A 24569-nucleotide genomic window follows, 5' to 3' on the forward strand; every position below is an offset into this window, starting at 1 on the left:
TAAATCAAAAATTAAGATATTCTAATCTTGGAGTCTCTGTTAAGAAGCAGTGACAACTTTTGAAGAGTGCCCTGAATTCAGGGACTTGCTGGTCTCCAGCTGCAAGGACAGGGCAGTACTTTCATGGCATTGAATTCCTTTGAAAAAGGATGTGGAGACCAGGGCCGACTGTCTGGAAACTGCCTTCTGCACAGCCCTACCCACATTGAAGGAGTTATGCCTCTCATTTTGCTGAGAAGCACTGAATTCACTCCCCCGCCAGGTGAATAATGCAGGAAATTAACCCAGGAATTTTAACGCTGCATTTACTCCTTCCTTGTTCAGCAGAGGGAAAAGCAGCTATTAAAATTCTTAAGCATACAAGATCCAGTGTTTTTCTTTAAACCAGGAGAAGGCAAGCAATTAGATCAAACACACCCAAGCTAATTAGTTCTACCTACTTCTTAATAATTATGTTATTACCAGACTTAAAAAAAAAAATTGGCGTCCAATTCTTTAAAGGTTTACAAATGAGTGTATTTTTCTCTTGATCAACTACAAAATTATGAGATGTCAATCAAAGAACTTACATGCCTTTTCTGTTCTGAGAAATTTTGGATGTCTGGTTTTCAGAGCATCATAAATTTATTTCCTTTTGAAAATGAGAAACATTATTTTCATAATTCTTATTTGTTTGAAGTAACATTTGCCAAGAAACCAAACTCAGAAATACCTTTTCCAGCTGCAGCCTGGGGTTTATGCTGCTCAAAAATGACTATAATTTTTAACATACAACATAATACATAGAAAATATGTTTTGTTCAATGCAGATTTCGCCCCTTTGGCATTCTTTTCACATTTATGTTTGTTAGAGCAAAAATTACTGTACTATACTTCTGAAAGTTAAACAAATATTTTTAGAGATTGTACAATTAGAGAAGTCGGCAAGAAGAGACGGCCTCATGCAGAGGTATTCCAGGGGGAGTTTGCCATTCCTGCAAAGGGGAGAAAATGCTAGATGTTGTAAGGAAGGAGAGTCGTCAAATTGGGCTGAGATAGGAGTTTGCGCAGGTGAATCAAGGAGGGGGGATTGTGCTGGAAGAGTAGGTTGTGGAGGGTCTTGAATGCAAGTGTTGGGAGTTCTAACTTTAGGCATAAGCTTGGCGGCCTGCGGTGATCAGGACCTCTCTAGGATCCTGTATCAATCTCCATGCTTGGCTTCACCATACATATTGCCACCCTGAAACAAGAGAGGCAGTTCCCGGAGCAGGGTGAGAAGGGAGCTGTCTTCCAGTTTTTATGTCTGCCTGGCATGAGCCCACATTTAGCCAAATAAGGTTCTGTCCCTTTGAGGGACAAAGCATTCATATTTTGTCAGTTAGTAGAGGGCGAGTCAGGATGACAACCGGTTTGAGCTTCTTATCCATCATTCACCCATAAGCACGAGTACCAAGTGTGCGCCCATCCCTGGGCCAGACACAAGGGAAACCAAGCTGGACAAGATCCCCTCCCAGCACCCAGGAAGTTTATAGTCTACACAATCATTTGAAAACTGTTTCAATTTCCTAAAAGTTAAATAGGACCTATTCTAGGAGCAATTCTATTCCTAGGTATTTATCCAAGAGAAATGAAGTCATAATTCATAGAAAGCCTGTACAAAAATGTTCACAGCAGCTTTATTCATGATAGCCAAAAACTAGAAATAAGCCAGGTGTCCATCAACAAAAGAACGGATAAGTCCCTGGTACATTCATCAATGCAAGACTACTCAGTAATAAAAGGGAAAAACGATGGATTCATGCAAGACTATGGATGCCTCTCAAAAATAATATGCTGAGTGAAAAAAGACCAACACAAAAAGGTGTGTGGTGTCTGACTCCATTCCATTCTAGAATAAGCAAAATTCGCCTGTGGTCATGGAAAGCAGATGAGTAGTTGCATTTGGCAGGGGGATTGGCTGCAAAGGGGTATAAGGGAGCTTTCTGGAGTGATGGAAATAGTCTGTGCCTTGGTATTCTTTCCATAAAACTGATTGAATAACAGAGTTAATATCTGAGCACTTCACTGTACATAAATTATATCTCAATAAATAAAGGAAACTATATAAAGCATCTTAGAGGCTAAAGGGAAAACAAATGACAAATATGGTGAAAAGTAATAAAAGGGTCCACAGGACACTATAGGATCACACAGGAGAGGCTCTTAGCTGAGACTGAGAGGCTCTGGCTAGGCTGTCTGGAAGAAAGTGACCCTGGAGCTAAGTCTAGAAAGATGGGTAAGAGTTGACCAGTTGGGAATAAAGGGTGGAGGAGAAGACATTCCCCACAGAGGAAATAGATGTACAAAGGGGTGGGGGGCAGGGGGCCTGGCCTCTTGCACAACTGAGAGAACCTCACAGGGCTGGACAACAGGGTGAGAAAGAACAGAGCAGGATGAGAGATTAGAGGTGGCCAGATCAGGCCTCCAGGCCGAAGCACATTCCTCCTGCACTTCATCAGGGATGACTGACTTTTCAGCACATGGCACATTTGACTGATCCCAAGAAAGCTGACCCACAAAGGCCTTAAGAGGACTGGACACGAACCCTTATCCACAGGCCCAAATGCTGACCCGGGGGCTAAACAAAGTTCTATCTTAAATTCATCACGTTGGATTTGGTTTTCAAAAGACAATCAGTGTGGTGCAATGTGTCATTTGGATTTCAACTGTTCCCGAGGGGGAAAATGTAGTCGAAGGGTGTGCCACAGGCAATGAATTTATTCCAACATCCACTTACATCAGTGTTTTTTCCATTGTATTTCAAGGAATGGTAGCCGGCAAGATGCGGGGCTGGAGAGGAGGAGGTTGTGGTTAAGTAGGTTTGGGAAGCGCCCCTTCTGGAGATTCACAGTACATGTGAGCACAATAAGTTCTGAAAAAGTTCTGTAGTCCTGAAACTAGCATTTCCCAATACAGTCATGTGCCACACGAGGCAGTTTCTGTCAACAACAGACCGCATGTACAAGGGTGGGCCCATAAGATTCGTCCATACAGCCTAGGTGTGTAGCAGGCTACACCATCTAGGTTCGTATATGTACACGCTATGATGTTCGCACAATGACGAAATCACCTAGCAACGTATTTCTCAGTACCTGTCCCCATCATTAAGTAGCGCATGACTCTATTATCTGATCATGGGAACTTTGTATCACGTAACACCTAATAACAGCCAGCAGAATTGTGGAACATTCCCTGAGAAGTGCCTTCTTAGATGATTCCCCAATGAGACATAAGTCTCTCAGGTCACCAGAGCAGCCATCTTGCAAGCAGTGGCTCAAGAGAGGAAATGCCCACTTCTGTGATTTACCCCTTTCTTTATACAGGGTGTGGCATAACAGCGGTCATAACTCTGTCTACCAAGTTCTTCCACAGCTCCATGCATTTTGTGTTTTGTCTTATATAATCCTCCTATTACCTATGGAGTGCACGCTAGCAGAAGTCCAATTCTACAGACGAGGAAACTGAGACACACCAAGTGTAAACACTTGCTTAAAATTTCACAGGTAGATGACAGTGCTGGATACGACCCAGGCGTCATTTCCAAGCCTTCTATCTTAACCACTATGCCGTCGGCCTGCTCTATTGTTCAATATTAACCAAGTGCATTCCTTACACATTCACTTGTTCGTCTGTTCATTTGTTCATTCATTCAAATCCCTCACTTTAAAGTGAAGCACTAATAAATTCACGTAAAGTTCATCATGTGAACGTAAAGGATGTTTCTAGTCCATTTCTGCTGAAACTTGGTTTAGGAGGCGGGAGAAGGTGGATTCTTTATCTGCCCACCTTTGAATGACAGGGAACTATCACGTCACCTACTCTCCTCATGGGAACTCTTCTGGTCTTGGTCATTCTGGCCAAAAAATGACACTGCCAAGCAGGTTTCAACCCTAGTGGTTTTTCTGGGTCAGGGGTGGTCATTCAATCAACCTCTTCGTGAAACACATTTTCTGGAATTTTTCTGAACCATACACATTCTCAAGTTTGCCAAAGGTCTCTCTAAAAAACCTGAAAATCATCATCTCTAGAAAAACTGCAAATCATCGCTAATAACCATCAGCAGAAGTATTATAAATTTATAGAACTACTATATATTTATAGAAGTACTATAAGTTTGTAGAAGTCCTATAAATTTGTTTGAGCAAATAAATATTTTACCTTTAAGCCTACCTTGATTTATAAAAATAAGAATTTAATTGTGTCCATATGTGAGTGGGTGGGTATAAATCCGAATATCTTTAGCAGTAGGCAAGAGACTGAATCTGACAAACATACCTGCCATGTCTATACATCAATATATCTATGTCTCTTATCTGATAAATATAAAGAGGAAATACTTTAATTTACTGGTAGCAGCATTTGCAAAAATCCTTCCGTATTCTTACCAGGAGCAATGGTAACTTCTTCGAGTAGAATCATTTGAATGTAAGTTTTCCAAGTACTTTCTTTGCTCTCAGGCTCACGCAGTTCAGATTCATGCTTCTTCCCCATATTCACTGAGGCCTCTCAGAGCAGAGACAGCTCATAAAAGATGAGTTTAGTATCTGATGTTTCAGAATGCTGTACCTCAGGCTGCTCGTTCAGCATAAAATAACTAAAAATTTTCCTAAAAATCTATGTAGGTAGTTGAGTGGAGGACCCTAAAGGAAAACTAAACAGCCCCCCCAACTCTTGTGATATTGCTGCGTTCTCCTTTCCAGGAGAATGTGGTTCCAGTCCATGGTCCCCGGGGAGACATCAGTGTGCAACTGCACTTTCTCACACTGGAACCCCAAAGCAAAATACGGCCTCATTACTACACGCCAACTAACAGACCATCACATTTTGGCTAAAATGTTCATTATGCCTCTCTCTCCCATCTATGTGCCAAGGAGAAGTAGTTTGCATGTGCAAAACTTTATGAGTGTATTTCAGAGCTCATGCTGTACAGAAGCACCAAGCATCTAAAAATACAGGATGAGCTCTACTCGTGTATAATCTATCATGCCAACCTGGATAAATTAACAAGTAATCAAAAATAGCACAACTCTGGTGGGAATAAATTCATCAAAAGTCAGTTTAACCTACTCATTACAAGTAACACAACTTTGAAAACCTTCAGTTTCTTAAAAGAGGGTTCAATTTAATCAGATGGAATATACATTAAGCTTCCACATTCTTGTTATGAGAACATCCCCAAAACAGAACCATATGGAAGCAAGTGAAGACAACACAATATACATACATCCAAGAGTTTAGGCTTATATAATTTTTAGAATATTTAATAGCTCCATATTTACTATGTTAAAATAAGAAAAAAAAAAATCCGCCACAGCCAAACAGTTAACTCCATCTGAAATGACAAGAATAGAAGCCTAAGATCCTGAACACACAGATTCCAGAAGCTTTTGGCAAAGCCAAGTATGTGAAGTCTCTTTGATTTCTAATATCACACCATCCCATCTTCTGCCATCTGACTCCAGCAAATGTCAGTGTATTCCCAGGATGGAAACTTGCCTTTTTCTGAGTCATTCCTACAAAGACTTCCAAAAATATGGCCTGCTGCAGTTGAGCATGACTATCCTGAATTCACGGAAAAAACCCAAAACCATGCCCTTCTTTCAGCAATCCATAAGAATCAAGAATGACCAGCATCTAAACCGAATGAGGCTAACACAGACTCCTATACTGACAGCCCAGTAAAGGGCCAAACAGTCTTTGAGAAATGGGAACTTCAAACTCAGAATCTACAAGAAAGTGCTAAGGCTTCCGAGGACACCTTGGACAACAGATCATTAAAATCACCTCCTCATCTGGGGTTTCGCATGAAGCGGTCTTTGAGAGCACGATTCCAGTTTTTGGTTCTGTTGGATTTCTGAGACTCAGAGTGCGATGCCCTTCTTGCAGGGTTACAACATTCTGTATGATTGATTGCAAATCACTGCATAGGGTGCTAGCATCACGGGTAGGAAGCAGGTCATTAAATAAAATTAAAACTTGGCCAATGTTCTTCTTGTAAATGTTTCTTAGAGCATCATTCCTTACAAAATGGCCTCAATTCACCGGAGAAGCAGAGTCTCCTGGATTTCTGGAAGATGGTCCAAATATTCTCTATTTAATCCAAACATCCAGCATGTCATGTTTTAGGAAGAAAAAGCTGTAGTGTAATGAAATTTGCACAAAGAGAGCTATGGAAAAGAGTCACCATGAAAAGAATTAAATTTTGCACAGTCTCACTGTGAAATTGTTCAGCAAAGGGTTCAGAGTCCTATCCTGCATAACTGGAACCTTTCTATGACCGCATTTTTCCTTAGGTAGATGTTCAAACCAAGCATTAACATTTCGAATTAAATTGAATTAATATCTCACCCAGAAAGAGAATGGATACGCCGGCCCCTTATTCAAGGAAAGTCAACAGCCATTTATCACGGCAAATTAACATCTCCACAGATCAAAACTCAGGCCCAGGCTTATTTATTATCTGAGCAGAAGTCTGAGCAGAACAACCAGACAAGCCTTCTCCCCCTGGGCAGCTGTGTCTGTGAATTGACCAGCAGAGAACGCATAGGTGCCTCAGTCAGTCAGTCAGTCAGTCAGTCTGGGGTAAAAAAGCAAAAGGATATATTTCTTAAGATGCCACCACACTTAATTTTAAGATTGGTATGATAAATATGTGATCTTTCAAGCAATATTTTAAGTAGACAAGTAGAAGTAGAAGGCCGTGCCAGGAAAATTGGTTCACGTTCTAGGAGTGAATTTAACTAAACAAATACTAATCATTTTCCCTGGGGAGATACACTGGACTGTTAAATAGGATTTAGCAGAAGAAAAAGGGTTTGAGAAAGTGTTTCATTGATGTTGAGCTCGCTACCCATGTTTAATTCACTGGTGTTCGAGCTACTTTATGGTTAAAAGAGAAATACTCCAGTGAACAGATAGGTTGATTGTTACTGATAAAACAATTAAATGCTAAGTTGTTTATGTGCCATCTTCCTAAAATTATAGTGATCGATTCATTTCTACTTGTTTAGAATAAGTTACAGCTTTTTCTGGAGAACACATTGTAACTTTTTCTGTTTTCATTTGCTATCCGTGGACATATGGGGCTGTACGTACAATGTTCTACACGGAACGGCAACTCATAGAAAGATAACGTCTAGAGATGTACAAAGAGGACCCCTGTCAAACTGATGACTAGGACTGTATATTAGTAAACAAATTTATTTCAATATTAATGAGGAAGAAAAGTTGGTAATTGTCAAAGTCTGCTACCTAGAATCCAGTAAGGTATGAAGGGCAAACCACCCGGGAGTTACCCTGACATTTTAAGAGGGCCATCAAACACTCGCTCGTCTTACAAAAGTTTTGACATGAGTCATCAATAACTATCAAATATTCATTGTATGCCAATCACTGAGTTTGGTGCTTGTGATAGAGCAATTAACAAAGGAGACACACATAGTTCTCCACTCCCACGAAGCTTATTCTACAATGGGGCAGACGGACGTGACAAATTATTACACATGTAATTAATTCAAGTTATGATAAGTGCTCATGAGAAGCATGTCCTGTGATTCTGAACCTTGATTTTTATCAGCTTATCCAGGACTAACAAGGAAAAATTGATTCAGGATAACCTAACTCAAAAAGAGATGAAGGTCATAAACCAGAACACAATTTTTAAGTTAAAAGTGGGAAATGGTTTAAACTGCAATACTCCTGTTGGCTCTTCTCAACCTTTTCCTTCTGGTAGGAAAGCTTATGCAGGGAACCCAAGTACGACTAGAAGTTTTCCCGGGGACGTACTTATGTGATACACCCAATGAAGGTTAGATGGGCTGTAGATACAGGAGCACTACATCCCAAATTGAGATGTTCAGTCTTGTTAAGAATTTCTTGCTTCTGAAAACACGGTTGACTGATCTAACTTCTTCCTTCATACGAGGAACGAGGGGAAGCAAGATGCTCTGCTCTCAGGACTTCCTTCTGAGGGCAGTTCTGCGATAGACTAATGACAGACGCCCCCTCTTAGCCCAACACAGGAGGCAGTCACCCTTTATGTCCTAAAACATCTCGGTTCTACTGACACTTTTCATTTTTATCAGCAGGCCACTCCTGAATCACCCTTAGAATGAATTATTTCCAGAAGGTTGGAAGAAAGCTGATGTTCATTGGATCCCAGGAACATTCTAGGCATTTTTTGTTGTTTTTTTTTTTTATAGTTCTGGTAACACTTTCTTCCTTTTTGTAGAGATGGGGAATTAAGGCTTAGGAATCACGCAGCTATGGGAGCCCGTGGCAGCGTCAGAGCTGCGATTCTCCAACAGCGAGCCCAGCCCGCCAGGTTGGCGCCTGTGTGGGGACAGGGCTCAGGCTAGCTGCTTTGGGATCACCTAAGGGGAACGTTAGATCCGCAACTTGGCCCAGCCCTGCCGAATCGGAATCTCTGACTGGAGGAACTCACACTTCCATTGCATCCTCCAGGAAACCCTTCTGCACAGCCAGCCACAGTAACCGTGGTTCTAGCAACCAATGCCACCCCTGGCGTCCTACTTCTCATCAGCTTCATATTAGAGGGTGGTCCTCCCCAACATCATCACAGGATTCAGGGGAAAAATCTCTCCAAGTTTTAAGCCATTGGCCTTAAAGTCCATCCAGTACATTTGACTACATCTTTCTAAATTCATTTTTTCACCGAGACTGAATGAAAAGTAAAAGAGAAAACTTGCCTTACTTGAAAAACAGAGACAGTAACCGTTGTCTCACAAGATTGTCACAAAGAACAAATGAGTGAATTCAAATGGGTTTCTGAATGGCATGAAGCGCCATATAATTATTACACTATTAATTCACAAAGGGGAATTAATTGGGATGAAATTTTCAAACCAGGAGGACTATAACCTCCTCAATTTGAGCAGAGAAAAAAAAGAAAGTAGATCGTCTGTTTTTGATAAAGTTTTACTGGAGCACAACTAATCTCATTCTTCACACATTGTCCATGGCTGCTTTTGAGCTACCGCGGCAGAGCTGGCTATGTGACAAAGACCTGATGGCCCAAAGAGACTAAAATATTCACTATATGGACCCTTTAAGGAAAAGTTTGCCACCCACTGAACCCGATGGTCGTGTTCTTCCCAGGCAAAGCTGAGACAGCAGTCCTCAGCTGAGCACTGCGCAGTTTAAGCAAGCCATACAATGGGATCTCCGTGCTTGGCTGGGCACCGGGGTGAAGGAGATGCTTCCCTCTCCAGTTTTGAATTGTTGTCCTTCGAGTCATTGAGATGATAGGAGCACGCCTTATCCGTCCCGTATGTCTGGTACATAAAAGGTTACAAATCTCCCTTCCAAACTCTTTATTGCCTCAAGAATAAAGCCACACTCTACTAAAGGTCAAACATGCGGCCCGTGGACTACACATATGTGTGTAGGTACACGTATGTACATGTTTTTTTCATGTGTTAAGCTAAGGACGACCCTTGGCCATGCCTAACCTCTGGAACCATTCATACTGACTAGACTCAAACTTCAGCAGGTTGTCCAAACCAAACTGGAACCCAGGGTGGGGACAGATAGGCAGTCCCATGGCGGGCTGGCGGGCTGGCTGCCTCTGAATCCACCCACCCGCTGGTTCTGCTCTCCTGGACTCCCTTCACGGAGGCGGGATGGCCCTGGCCCAGTTGGCTCACACAGCCAACCAGCCCCTGGAGGACCACGCAGTCAGGGTGTTGGCAGCCAGCACTCGTGGCTCACCAGTGTCTACAGGCAAATGGCACGTTTCCCTCTCCTGGTACAAAATCTGCAGAAGGCTACAGTCAATCAGCTACATTTGTCAGTGAGAAAGATTAAAATTAAGCAATATTATGGTTTTCTTTAAAATGTTACCCAAAGTGATAGTCAAGATTCTAGAAGAAAGATAAAGCGTTGCCCAACGATTTCCCAATTTTGACCTCTTCAAACGCCCACAGATACCTCTGGAGAATAGTTTCTATTATAACGAATCTCGTCAATCCTTCAGCTTTGGTTCCATTTAGCAATCCAAAATAAAGGCATCTGACACCCTCCCAAGCACAGAGAGCTCAGAATTCCCAAAGCTCCTTACTTAAGGCCTAGTCTTAGAAATACGGCCATTCTAATGAATCTACAGACTCAATGATTTCTTGCCTAATTTCTAGGTGTTAACAAACGCTTGATCACAGATGTCTATACCCATAAGTATATACAGATATTTATCACAATTTTACTGTTACGAAATTTTTTTTGACAAAGTTCCATTCACTAACCAAGTTCAAAAAGCTCACAATGTAGTTAAAAGATAGCTCAACTTTGGTGCATTTAAAAAAAATTAAAGCTTTCATGACACCTACAAATATTACAATGAGAAAAATAACCATTTCATCCTGTGTTAAGGGCTGAATTATGTCCCCCGCCCAACCCCCCAATTCATATATTGAAGGCCCAACCCCCATTACCTCAAAATGCATTTGAAGAGAGAGCCTTCAAAGAGGTAATTAGGTGAGGTCATGAGGTGGGCTCCAACCCAGCAGGACTGGTGTCCCGTGAGAGGATGACCTTAGGACACAGCATGCACGGGGAAGACCCTGTGAAGACACAGGGAGAAGGCGCTGCTCTAGAAGCCTGGGACAGAGGCCTCAGAAAAACCAACTCTGCCCACCCCGCAAAGTGGGACGTCCAGCCTCCGGAACCGCAAGGAAATGCATCCCTGGGGTTTAAGTCATCCAGCCTGTGGCACTTAATTACAGCAGCCCTAGTAAACGGGTACATCCCCCTTTTCAAAAATACACCTTTGTCTTTGAAGTTTATAGTGTATAAAGCCAGTTTCGGTTTTATGAGAAATTGCCTCAAGGTCTTTGGCAAAACATCTTTCCATACAGATCACACAAATAAAAAGCCCATTTCTGAATTATGGAATATTTTTAAAACATTAGAAATTATTATTTTTTTTTTATTTTTTTTTTTTGCTGAGGAGGATTGGCCCTGAGCTAACGTGTCACCAATCTTCCTCTTTTTGCTTGAGGAAGATTGTCCCTGAGCTTACATCTGTGCCAGTCTTCCTCTGTTTTGTATATGGGACGCTGCCACAGTGTGGCTTGATGAGTGGTGTGCAGGTCTGCACCCAAATTCTGAACCTGTGAACTCCAGGCGTCTGAAGCAGAGCACACGAACTCAACCACTACACCACCAGGCCAGGCCCATATACTCACTTCTTAAAGACTGTTACTTAAATACTAACTGCAGCATGGCTTTTTATTTGAAATTTTTCTATTTTCTTTCCATATGTAAAAAACATGTCATTGAAAGTTTCACACAGCTGTATTTTTTTTTAAAAAAAAAAAAACATTGCCAAGATGAAATATTCTCAATATAATGCTTTGAATTTTGAAAATATTTTGAAGAGCATCACATTCTAGTATATAGTAAAGGGGAACACTTTTTTGGAATCCAAACTTAATAAAGTTATTATTTTTTTTCCAATATCTACATGACTAACACGTAAAATTTGACTCGATTTAAATTGTATCAAATGCGTGGTGAAGCCATGATGCTTTAACATAGTGAAGAGGAACTTTTTTTGTAACCTGTAAATATTGAGGTCCAGATAAAAATATACCTGAAAAGGGAGACGAAGATTTCAGACTAATTTTCACACCATCAAGTGTTTTCTCTGTGGATTAATGAAAAAGGCAATTATAAACTAATACATGCATTGAATAAATAGTTCTAGAATTCTAAAGCCAGGAGAAAACAATAGTCACGAGAATAAAGAGCTTTTTGCTTATTTTGCCTTTAAGAAGAGTAATCCAGTTGAGTGCTTCGTGGGGCCAACTACAGAGCAGTTGTCCTGCAGGGACTATATTGTTCAAGGGAATTCAAATTTTCTGTAGTCTTGTCCAGTGTCCCTCAGAGGAGCACAGATTAAGTTCTTAAACCATCTCTCCCATTATAAATAAAATCAAATACCAATTTGGATTTAATGTTCAAACATCCAAGAACTCTGTCCATGAAACAACTTCTAGCACTGGAGAGCAAAGTTCTTTAAAATGTGACCTTAAAAATATTTACAAGAACATGAGGCTCTTATTAGGCAAGAGTAGAAAAACAAGCTGTCCTTACGAAAGTGTGTCTTACAGGAAAAAAGTGAAGCTAATAGTTATTTATGATATCTGAAGATGCGCGGAACCCATGCAGGCACTGGCCACTGCAATACAAAAGATTTAGAAATACTTCCCAATGGTGATATTAAAAAGGGAGGGAAGGGAAGAAACAGCAACAACAATAACAAAAAACTGGCGCTTAATCATGAACCTCCCACCAGGCATTACAACAGGATTTATTCTATTTCTACTTCAAAGTTTTAAAAAGTACAGTTCAAAACAGCTTTCTAGAAATTAACAATGTACAGTGCAATGGTGAAGAGCATGGGCTCCAGATCCAGCCTTCCCTGGTTCCATCTCTGGCTTTGCTATTTACTAGCTGTGTGACCTTGGACCAGTCACTGAACCTCTCTGGACCTCAGTTTCCCCTCTCACACAGAGCTAAGAACAGAACCATCTCAGTGGGTTGTTGTATTAAGTGAGGTTCTCCATGTAAAACCTTAGCACAGTGCTTGAAATTTGGTAAGCGTCCTACAATTGCTGGTGGCAGTGGCAGTGGTAGGGCAATCCAAAAACCAGTTACATCCAGAGTGGAATACAGTGTCTGGTGAAGCTGGGCTGAACAAACCAATGAAAAGTCCAATCTAGGTGACATCCAAACACAGTCAGAGTTTTGTTTAGACGCGATTTTCCCCATCGGGCTTACTGTGCCAGAAATCCACATTTCCACTGAGCTGAGTGGGTCCTATGTACCCAGCACCGGACCAGACAAAGGAGCAAACCATTCTTTAAGGAGTCACCTGAGGATGAGATCTTCAGCACAGCATTAAAGAAACAGGTTAAGTGCACATTTAACAAAAACACCAGCCAGGAACATTAGAAGCACCTTTGTTAGCAAAATATTGTGAGCCATGGGGTCTTGGTAGTGGTCACTGATGACCACTGACCCAAAGATTCAGCAGCAAAATGTGAAAGCAGAAGACACTGACGCTGCTCTGACCTTGATTCCAGCACATGGACAGTCCTCCTTTCCCCCGGCACGGCCTGTGCCTGCTTCTCCCAGCGCAGCACAGCCCCCCAGAGCATGGGTGGGGAGCGCAGGCAGGCCAGCGAAGACCACCATCAGAGGCTTGCTTTGTGCTACTTTCGATTCTAAGAGCTGTGAAAGCTCCTGAGCTGTTCGAACAATTTTATCTGGCCCTGACAACACTCTTAAGAACATATTTCCAATTTTCATGCCACTTCCCTATCACCCAGAAACTGCTTATCACGCTTAAGTAAACAAATATAAATAGGGTCTTCTGACTAGTTGCAAAACTCTGCTGCTTAACGGCACACACTGCATTTCTGATCTAATCCCTCACATGCGCCAGGATGCTCCTGAGGGATTTAGGCCCAAGGTGACTCTGCTCTCTTCGGCCCATGTCCTGGGTATCCTTGGCCTCCACTGGACACACAACACCTGAAGCGTAAGCGCATCCCCTCAGCATCTCCCTGACCAGCCCCATTGCCCTACACGTAGAGAGACTGACCGTGTCCATAATCACTGTTTGTTTCCTCAGTACGTTTTCTGTCTCCTGCGAGTGTGCTGCCAAATGCTTAACAGCTTTCTACTTTGAAGCACAAGTCAATAGAAAAAGATGGGAGATATACAGAAAGTCAGAGAAATACCTCTTTTAAACAAAAGCTGAATGTGGTTTAACTCAAACTGAGTTTTGGAATTACACCAAAGCCAGTGTGCAAAACCACACTGACAAAAACACATCAAGTGCTATAAATAGCAGCTTAATGCATCAACACAGCCGAGCAGCACGTTCCTAGAAACAGCATTCTGCATTCTGCACGGGCTCTCTGGAGCACTAAAGCTGCAAGATAACACATTCAAGGGGTTACATTTTCTAAGTTCTGCCTATTTTTTAATCCCAAGGAACTATTTCATTATATATTCTTTTCTATTTAAAGGATATTTGAAATGATACTTAGAGAACTATTTCATTCTCTCCCATATGCTGACAAGAAATAGGAATGTTACAGCAGTGACTAAAAAATGTAAAGAATTATCCACTAGGAAGAATCGGCAACTTCTGGATGAGTAATAAAACAACTTTGAGGTGGTGTTGGAATTATTACTCTCTAACTTGGAGAAGCTGAATACCTCCAAAACTTGTCATTGCTGAAAATTATCCTCCTGACAAACCAAGAATGTATATCAGGATGGGAACAAATCGGTACCCAGTCTGAGGCTCCCCACACTGCTGCTTGGTTTACGTTTCTGAAACACTTTGCTGTCGGTGATTTATTTCCCATCCCTGTGGCCAGCCATTTATTTATTCTATTGCATGCCACCTGTTTTTTGGTAGAGAGGTTTCAAGTTCTTCCCGTTCCCTACCTCATATCCCACAGAAGACAATTTATAATAGATGAAGGCTTCAATCACTTGGATTCACGTGGAGCTGGTAACTCGAGCTGCCTTTCATTTATATTCGGCAGATGTTTTAATGGGATTAGCAAATTGTGTTATTATGAGGTACTTACGGAGACACAACACCTTTTTGACAATGACAAATGATGTTAGCAGTTTCATTTGGGGTGTTTGACAGCAGTACAGAAGATTTCACCAGTGTTAGAGGAAATTGCCCCAATGGACAATGAAGTCCTGCCACAAACCCTGTCCACGTCCTCTAGTCCCGAGAGGCCCCGAGTATGTGTGTCAGGATGCAGGAGGGGCTACTGTGAGGACTAAATATCAAGTTCTCCACTTTCAAGGGAAGGTTATCATTTAACCCACAAACCCCAGAGCCTGCCTGGTTCTCACATCTTGGTGGCACCCTCTAAGCCCTCTGCCCAGGGCCCAGCTCGTCCAGGTACCGACAGGCGAGGACCCCAGTCTTCCCCAAAGAAAGGTGTATGCCACAAACTTCAGCACATCAGCACCAATTTATTCCCATTCTAGGGCCCACTTTGATTCACACTAAAGGAGAGCCAACCGTTCAGAGAAAGAGCTTCTTGTTGAAACTATCCAGATGACATTTAAAGTATTAATTACCATTTTTACAAGAATCCTTGCCGCTTGGGTGGAGAGGGGGTATCTGATGACAGGACCCAGTGGCTGTCCACAGTTCATGGTTGACATCCGAGGGCTGAGAAACGTCCGTCTTGAGGTCTACTTGGTTCTTTCTAGTCCTTACCAAATCAGAGTTAGATATATTTGGGAGGTAAGTGGCATCCTGAAGGATATCTGATGGAGTTGGTTCGTTGAAAGTGTTAAGTGACATTTGCACTAAAGCTTCATTGATGAAGAATGAATTTTCATGACATAAACTCTCAGATTGATTAAGTTCCATTACCTGTGTAAGAAAGTACAGAAAAAGATACAATAATTTCTCCATCAATTTGTGCAAGTTTCATAAAGTATTCATTCCTAATAGAATTTAGCAATCAAAATTTTAATAAGAGTGAAGTCGAGAAGAACATTACCTTTGACTCCCTCCTCCCTCCCCTTTAAATGAGCGAGTAACGCACAGCACATCTTCAGACAAAAGGACCAGCAGTAGTGCTCTCTGCTGTTACCGTGTTTCCACTGTGAGAGAGCAGCATTTTCACATTTGCCAAATAAAAAAGTTGCAAATATTCATGTATACCAAGGTATTTGTAATAAACATAACTTATGTAATTACATAACTACATAAATATAATTTAGCCAACTTGAAAGGAAAATCAGATGCAACATAGATCTTTCTTGTAAGCTTATCAACTTTTATGACCTCATGCACGATCAATAAAAAGCATGTGTGTGCACATAGCACAGAAGAGTAAACTCCTGGGGTGAATGGAAATGTCAAGGATGCATAGAGAGGATGCAAATGGAACAGAGAATCTTCTGAAAGGTTTTCTCCTGCCCAGTCATTAATTAGTATGCTCATGTTAACTATTATTAGTGAAATGGATTTTGAATTTACTATGTCAAATTTACAAAAAAAACAAGCAGCTTGGAATAACAGTAGTATTAGACTTGCTAAATCCAGCAAGTGTAATGCACATTAATAGCTAACTGATCCACCAAAAGGTGTATCTTGTGCAGAACTGAAGACTGGGTCCCACACAGAGGCCCTTCAGCTGCAGGAAGGACGTGTGTTCATGGTGAGTGCGCCTGGGGACAGAGCTGCCTGACCGGACAGCTCAACTCCGCGTTTCCTCTCGGGTAACAGCGGCTCAGACTACCACAGGCCTGTGATCCAACAGGACCTAGGCCTTTCAAATGCCCATATTTCAAGTCGAGATGCATATGCACTGTCTCTGAGAGTTCCCAGCCCCTGCCACCTATACATCAGGTAACGCTTGTGAGCCTTTGCACAAGCAGTGGAAACAGACAGGGAGGACGGTGACGGAGCCTGCCTCTGCGAAGCTGCCTCACACGCCGCTTCCACGAGCACGGAAGACCCTACCTCCGTACTTCCCGGAGAAAACGCCGCGGGAAGGCTGCTCTGCCGGCTGTGTTTCCAGCTGCACAGCAGGCTCTGCTGGGCCTGCATCCTCTCACGCTCCCTCTCCACCAGGCGCTGGCCCGCCCTCAGCCGCTCCAGGTTCTGCTGGTACTCCTGGAGCTGCTGGTCCAGCTCCCCGCGGTTCCTCAGCAGCAGCTCCTCCTGTGACTGGCACTCCCTCTCGCGCTCCTGCAGCCAGCTGGCCTTGGCCTCCTGCTCCCGCTGCTGCTGGTCGCACCTGCGGTGCCAGCGCTGCTGGTCCTGCTGGAACTGATGCTGGAGCTTGTGGATGTTGGCCAGCTCCTCACGCTGCTTCTCCAGGCTGCGGCACTTCTCCTGGTCCTGAAAGGTGCTGCCTCGGAGACAGGGGCCGGGGGCCGGGCTCTCCTGCTGCTGGAGAACCAGCCTGTGGATCTCAATGTGACTGTCCTGAATGGTCAGGGCGGCCTGTCAGAGCAGAGAGGAAAGGATAAAGGCTTCCACATCATTTGCACTTTGGGTTGGAACTACCTCCAAATACAAAAAACATGACCAAATTATTTTCTCCTAATGTTTCTGTCCTTTTCCTAAGTTACACACTAAGACCAACCCTGGCACTTCAAATAGGCTTGTCTGTGTCTCCTAGTATGACCTGGGATTTATGACGTGGGAATTCCTACACAAAAGAAAGCAAGCACAAAAGCAATGTTCATGCCCTCTTTTGGAAATGTGGTTTGTTGCTGGTTGTTGGATAATATTTAAACAAGTCTTTTGAAGATGACTTCAGAACGTAAATTCACAAGACTACATTCCTGTTCCACGTCTCATTCTCTTTCTGAGGTGGCTCCAGTCAATTCATGAGAATTTAAGAATCTATGCAAATCTGGTAGTATCCTTTATTTGTATCCAAAGCCAGAAATTACTTAAGCTACATTACGTACATGAAGACGTAGAAATGAAAGTCAACCACTTGGAGACTTCTGGTAAATAATCTTCTTATAATCTGATACCCAAGAACAGCCGTTAACATCACCTTTTGGAGATATGTAACATGTGAAGCTAGTCTCATTATTGTTATTTCTTTGTCTTATCGCAGGAAGGTCATGCATAAAACACCAAGCTGAAACTCATTTGTTTAATAGATCGCTAACAGGAGGCTGGAATGATTAAGGGAACGTAGATATTTCTAAAGCCCAGAGGACATTACCAACCAGATTAAAAAAATATTTTGAGTTACGGTATCTGCCTATGAAAAGTTTGGCAGCATCACGGGAAATAATTGCCAAGATTTGGCAGGATTCCACAAAACCAAAAAAAGTCGCTGTGAATGCCCTCGGAAGCTTTTAATTTTAAAAGTTCCCATTTAAAGTGCAAAGCAGCACAGAAGGGACAAATTGAAAATGGCCACATACCGGGTGTGTGTGTGTGTTTTGACTCATTATGAGAAATTATTACTCTCCTAGGGATAAACTCACATTTCTTTTTCCTAAGAATTTTTAAAACTGCCCATGTAATAGATGCTGAGAAGATGAGGATTTGACCATTAGTTCTTTGTTAGATCAGCATTTTCCTATACTTTTGAAGGATAAAGAACTAAGGTGTATTTTAAATTGGTGCTTCTTTTAGAATAAGAATCAAAAATGTATTCACTGGGACCTTTTGAAATAAAATTAATGTTCTCAAATTTTAAAAATAATTTTAAAAATTTCAAATTCACATGAATATTTGAATAATATCTTTTAGAAGTTATTGTAAAGAGAACAATGATTATCAACGAGAATAGGCATTAACTACTTTGATCTCTAAAATATGAAATAATAAACCATTCAGGACCCAGAGGTCCCAGCTCGGGCAAATTGTGGATTGCACATCACCATTTAATTCTAACAAATCCTAAGGGAGTCAGTGTAGTAAAACTAACAAACAAAAATTCAATATTTTATATGTCAAAACTACAGTAGGCAATGCTGTCTCATGTAAGAGTTAGTTAGCCTAATTAGGTGCTACCATGAAGTATTCCTCATATCTACTCAACATTTGGGATAAGACCATCTCTTCTGTAGCACGGAGGTGGAGTCTGAAGACTGGATATCCGTTTTCACACTTAAAGTTCACATTTATATTTAGGATGAGAACAGCACTTGCTCTTCAAGTTTAGGGAAATTTCCAATTCACTCTCTCTTAACTTTTCTTTGCTGGAATAATTCTATGTCCTTTCCTTTCTGCCTTGACCATACGTCATCTCTAACTCTGCTCTCCTAATACAGGGGGGATCAAATTTCAATGTCCATCTGATTCAAAAATGCTTATGCAAAAACCTCAATCATGCACGAGAGATGCAGCTTCAAAAGAGACGACTGCGGCGTGAACAGAAATCTTTCAGAGCCCACATCCTTAGACCTGCTCAAGACCTTTGCGTAGGAGAGCCCACTACAGAATTTGATCTTTCCTGTATTGCTTCAAGCCGATGTGCGGCAAAAATTAGGTCATTTAGGTGACCGGCTTTTCTGAATCTTGACTCCACATAGGGCTGCAGTCAAGGTCGAAAGGAAGTGACTTCATGAGAGTTTTCATCAGGCAGCACAAGCCCAGATTCTCAACACTTTCATCTCCCAAAAGTTAACAAACTAGACTCAAACTATACCCCTTCTCAGTTAGAAAAAGAAAGACTATTTGTCCACCTGATTAATCCGTCTCTAAGAACACTGAGCCCAGACCAGCATATCTAACGGCATTCCCACTAATTCTTGAAGACAAGACTGCTTACTATCGTCACTATTATTTATCACATTTTCAGAAGTTCTAGCCAAAGCAGTAAGCCAAGAAAATGAAACTGATATAACTACTGAAGAATAGCCATAATACTGTTATTTTCAAATTTTTACTTTCTATCTGGAATACTTGAAAGAATCAACAGGAAAACTATTAAAACAAAAAATAAAATTCGATGAGTTGTCTAGTTACAAAATAAACATATAAAATAAAAATATTTATTTACGTCAGCAACCACCATTGGAGAAACATAATGAAAAAAAATTCCATTCTCAACAGAAACAAAGAGAAAAATATCTATGAATAAACTTAGCCAAAAAAAAAAAAAATTCGTACAGTACCTATGTGAAGACTATTACAAAGCACTCCAGCAGAACATAAAATAAGAGATAACTAACAACATGCATTATTGCAAAAGTGCCAATTCTCCCCAGCTTAATTCATAAATATAAAGAGATTTTAAACGTGTTGGTAGAAGGTAATAAACTTGTCAGAGTGATTCAAAAGCTCTTACGAAAGAACATACAGATGAGCACAGAAAAACAGTAAAAGGAGACCAGCACTGTCATCTATTCAAACGTAATGCAAACCTTTAATAGTTAAGACAGCGGAACTACAGCAAGAGTAGGCAGACGATCGCTAGGACGTAAGAGAAAGAAGTCTCAACGCCGTCGAAGCATAAACAAGAAAACATCAAATGTGGCGTGCCTTTACATTTTTTCTGGTGAAAACTTAAAGTCAGACAACTTTATTTCCCTTTAAGATTCAGCAGGTAAAGATATGAAGTATGAATGGCTAACAAACCAGTAGGAAAAGCAAGTTTAATCTCAACAATAATCAAAAAAATGCAAATTAAGATAATCAGATGCCTTGAGCCATTTTCAAATTAAGGACAAGTAGAGCGGGATATTGGTTATTTTGGCAATATCTAATAAAACCTAATTATCCTAAGGAAACACTCAGATATGTTCAGAGATTAGTGTACAAGGATATCTGTTAGAGTGTTAACACAAAAGTATAAACTATGAGGAATTGGATAAATTCCAAAGACTTGAACATTATACAACCATTAAAAATTGTGCTATACAATAAGCACTTACGATACCGAATGGCACGTGTTGCGAGAGCACGTATAAAACAGATGCAAACGCTGGAGGGTACACTCCAACACGACAACAGTCATTCTCTCTGTGGACTCACAAATTGTTTTATTTACTTGCATTTTCAAATTTTTCTACAATGTGTTTACCATATAAACATTGCTTGTATACCATTTTAAAATATTTTTTAATCCATAAATTAAGCAATTGGATATATGCGGCCTTTCTTATGCATGGCCTAAGGGATCATCCAACCCTATAATCCCACAGGCAAACTCGATTTCTGCCTGTCTTCCTTTGGAAGACAGTGAGCCGCCTATCGTGGGCTCTGTGGGCCATTTGCCTGTGTGTGCTCAGGCCTTAGCACAGCGCCCTGCACGGAGAGGGCAGGCAACAGACATCAGGTGGATGAACAAACCCAGGAACGAAGGAGCATATGAGTTGTTTAACTGCTCCCAAGGCCTAAGGCCACATGTGGAAGTGAAAAGTTCAGGTGTGAATTTAAGTTTTCACCAGAAAATGTGAAGTCATACTACACTCACCTAAGAGTTTCACTGTAAACTTCAAGCCAGATCATATTCATCAATATTTTTTAAAGATATGAACTGTTTTATGGTTTCAGAGAAGAATGGTGTAAAAAGCAGTGGTGTCGCCCTGTGATCACAAAACCAGGGGCAAGTTCAACGCGTCAAGCTGAGCAAGGCCTGGGGGGCTGGCATCGCTTTAAGATCATTCACTACCTCTCAAAGGCTCTCAGTTTTAAGGTCTGGGAGTCATCAAATAAAGCGAATTGCATTAAGAGAAACATTCACGAGGTCAAAATTTAGAGCAGCACAGTTACCTGAAGGCTGTACAAGAGACGGGTTAGATTCTGTATCGCTTGTATAATCTGAAAAACAAGATCCTAAGCGTCAAAGTCTTGCAAAAGCATTCATAATCCTCACATAGAGGATGACGATATATTTAAGTGTGCAGAACTCACCTCCGACTGTGAAGAACCTGGAAAACTTCTATATTCCACCTAAAATACATAAAAACATAAGAAAATGAATAATCACGCTACTTTGGAAAGCTACACTGTAGTGTTCCAAAATGTGTGACCTTGGGTAAAACACTGCACTCTCTCTCAGCTCTTCCAGGGTGACTGTCCCCTCCGGAAATCAAAGCCTGTACAATCAAGCAATCACTTGATAAGAGCACCCCCTCCCACCCCGTGCAAACTCGGTATTTGAGATGCATGGCAACCTTTCACCTAACGGTCCCTTAAAACAACAAGGGATGGGGTAAGGAAGCGCGGCTGACTCTCCACAAGTGACGTGTTTACCTTGCGCAAACCACACTGTAAACTCTTTGTGCCCAGGCTGCAGTCGTCTCGGGCCAGGCTGGCTGTCTGAATCCTGGAGGCCACATTTGGATGCTAGAGAACATCATGCTTGGCCTCGAGCTCCCTATCTCCATGTTTGAGATTCACAAAGCCAAAACAGCCAGTGGCTGGGAGAAGAAACCAGACCCAGAGACGGCCGAAAGGGGAACATTTAGCTGGCCGCTCCAGATCGCAGCTCTCAGAGCTCACTGGAGCCGTCTGTGGCTGCCTTAGTAGAAGCACCATCAGCAGAGGCCATGAACGAGGCTGCATAAGGCCGTCTGCTCCTGGGGGATGGGGTCTCTCTACCACACACATTACGGGCACAAGTGGGTAGTGAGGGTTTCCAGTTTCCAGAACTGAATTGACCATTTGTTCTTCATTTATTGTCTGTCTTCTCCCACTAGGATGTCAGCCAGTGGGTAGCAGGATTTCACGTGTGTGGTCGATGCCATATGCAAGCCTAAGAAGGACGCCTGGCATGAAATGGACGCTCCCCCTCCATTCTACAAATATTGAGCACCCAGCGTGCACTCCACTCCTTACACTACAGGAGGTCATCCGACTCCTTGACCTCCAGGAGCCCACAGGCTCCCCTGTACCGCTGGCTCTTGTCTGGGCCGCTTTAAGTTGAAACCACGAGGAACAGTCAGCTGTGGTCATGTTACCAGGTAACTTTGGGCTTGTTGATAAATTCAGTCAGTTCAGGCTGTTGATGCCAGGATGTGACAGCCCCAGCTCTTCCTCCCGCCCCCCCCCCCCCTGCCCGCCTATGAGAGATTTCATCACCAAGCAGCACCTCTCACAGGGCAAGGACAAGGATGGAAAAGGAGACGAAGTTTAGAGGCATCAGATCCAGTGCCTGACCCTCTGGAAGAGAGTGTGGCTCAGACGCACATTCTGTAGCCAGCTGTGGAGCTCTCTCTGCTCTTCTGGTTCTGACTTTGCTCCACACTCCACTGCTTTTGTAAGAAGATCATATGGTATAGAATTTCTACATTCTATAAAAATTAGGAACATGGAAATGAGTCAGATTATGCTACACGCGGTTACTTATTCCCAAGAACCACTAGGTTAGATGCAAGACAGAAATTTTTAACGTCATTTTTTTTTAACGGAGTTGGTCTGCCACCTTGTGGTGACAGTGCACAGCTGCAGTTGGTGATTTACACAGTATTTTGCCGTTTGGGTTACAAATTAATTTTTTTAGAAACGTTTTTTAAAATCTTACCTTATTAAGAAAGCTAATTTAAAAATATCCATTATACACTTTTCAAAAGTGTGATTTTGAGTGATCCTACCCCATACATCAGTTCATGCAGTTTCTCCAAATGCCTCATTAGTGGCACAATTCTCCAGGGGGGCTCACCTGCAGGACCCCAGACACTCAGTGGCACTTACCTGTGACTGAGTCACGGAGGGAAAGCCTGCAGGGCGGGAGCCACCACAGCTTTCCACCCAAGAGAAACTGTCACTAACTGACCCTCCCTCCCTACTTCCCTCTCATAATATAAAAGCAGTGGGAAGCCACAAATTTATGAGCGAAGTCTCCACTGGAAGGGGTGGAGAGCAGGAGCGTTTAAGGAAGAAGTTAGGAAGCTTACAGTCGGGATAAGTGGAGCAAAATGTTTCATTCCTAGTTTCATTTTGGCCTATGAAGTTTAAAAAAGAAAAACATTAAATCACAGCCATCTTTTCTATGGATTTAAAAAAAATTTTTGGATTTGGTTTCTTAGTCGTATGTAATATATACAAAATATATGTCAAATGCTACATACATAAAGACCTGATGTGTCATTTTTCCACATTAACACATACTGGCCTCTGGTAACAAACCTACTCCGATTTTAGATAAAACTAAAACTCTTGAGCCCCAGACAATCATGGGGAGGCCCCCTCACCACCTCTCAGAATCACATCCTCATTTCTTCTCTGACAGCCTGGTTTCATTTGAACAGGAAGCTTCACACATTTAATTTTTAAAAGACAGCGTTGTAACTATGTGTATCATACCTCGAAAGAGAAGAGGCATTTTGAACACTGTGCCCCAAGCAAAAATTGGTCAGGTTGATTAAAAGTCTATCACAAAAATGTAGGTGACAGTTTGGGTGGTGACAGAAAGCAATCTGAAAGGAGAGGAAGGTAAGAGAAAGTGAAAGAAGCAAGAATATTCCAGAGTCAAAATTATTTCTGCCACTTTAGTGCCACCTGGCTGCATAAGGGCCCCGATGCCGGGACCACCTGTCAGCCAAGAGCTGCCAGATGTTATGGGTGAAAAGCCAGAGGTTTGCAGCGTGGACAGTGAAAGAGAGGCCAGACGGAAGAGCGCAGACACACCAGTCAACGTTCGAGTTTTCAATCTTTTTAATCACTTTTCAATTATTTCTTTGTTTACACCCACACGATATAGGAAGAGCAGGAACAGTTAAAGAAGAAGTAAGTTGGAAAGTTTAAATATGAATATTGAAATTGAGGACAATTCAGAAAACACTTTTACATGACTCACTGGACAGACCAAGATCTGGGGTTATTTTGTTACACACAGTGACTGGCACCATTTACTAACAAGTCAGTTCACAATACCTTCTCCCCTGCATCAGAGACCGCCAAGTCGGTTCCCACACCCTGGGTCCCGGGATCCACATCCCAGCAGCCTCTTCCTCCTGTCCCTTCTGTGACTAGTGCTGGAAGCGCACCATCGAGACAGAAACAAAAAGGACATCATCAAACAGTAGCCAGGTCTGGGTTCTTTTGTACACAG

The 24569-nt window shown here is 42.0% G+C and overlaps 1 protein-coding gene across 17 annotated transcripts in view; it reads right to left on the reverse strand.

Annotated features, from left to right (window-relative positions):
• Positions 1 to 24569, reverse strand: part of ARHGEF28 (Rho guanine nucleotide exchange factor 28) — a 272749-nt gene that overhangs the window by 12147 nt on the left and 236033 nt on the right. For 11 of the 17 annotated variants that reach the window (XM_046665596.1, XM_046665599.1, XM_046665597.1 and 8 more), the window contains 6 exons: positions 24392 to 24504; positions 21428 to 21466; positions 21287 to 21334; positions 16556 to 17041; positions 15157 to 15457; positions 11627 to 11680 (listed from right to left, as the gene is read on the reverse strand). In XM_046665596.1, coding sequence (XP_046521552.1) covers positions 11627 to 11680; positions 15157 to 15457; positions 16556 to 17041; positions 21287 to 21334; positions 21428 to 21466; positions 24392 to 24504 — 1041 coding nt within the window. Of the gene's footprint in view, positions 1 to 10466; positions 10596 to 11626; positions 11681 to 15156; positions 15458 to 16555; positions 17042 to 21286; positions 21335 to 21427; positions 21467 to 24391; positions 24505 to 24569 lie in introns of all 17 variants that reach the window. The other 6 variants (XM_046665604.1, XM_046665594.1, XM_046665609.1 and 3 more) reach the window with 4 other exon arrangements.

This window comes from Equus quagga, chromosome 7 (genome assembly GCF_021613505.1).
Source record: "Equus quagga isolate Etosha38 chromosome 7, UCLA_HA_Equagga_1.0, whole genome shotgun sequence".
NCBI classification, from domain to species: domain Eukaryota; kingdom Metazoa; phylum Chordata; class Mammalia; order Perissodactyla; family Equidae; genus Equus; species Equus quagga.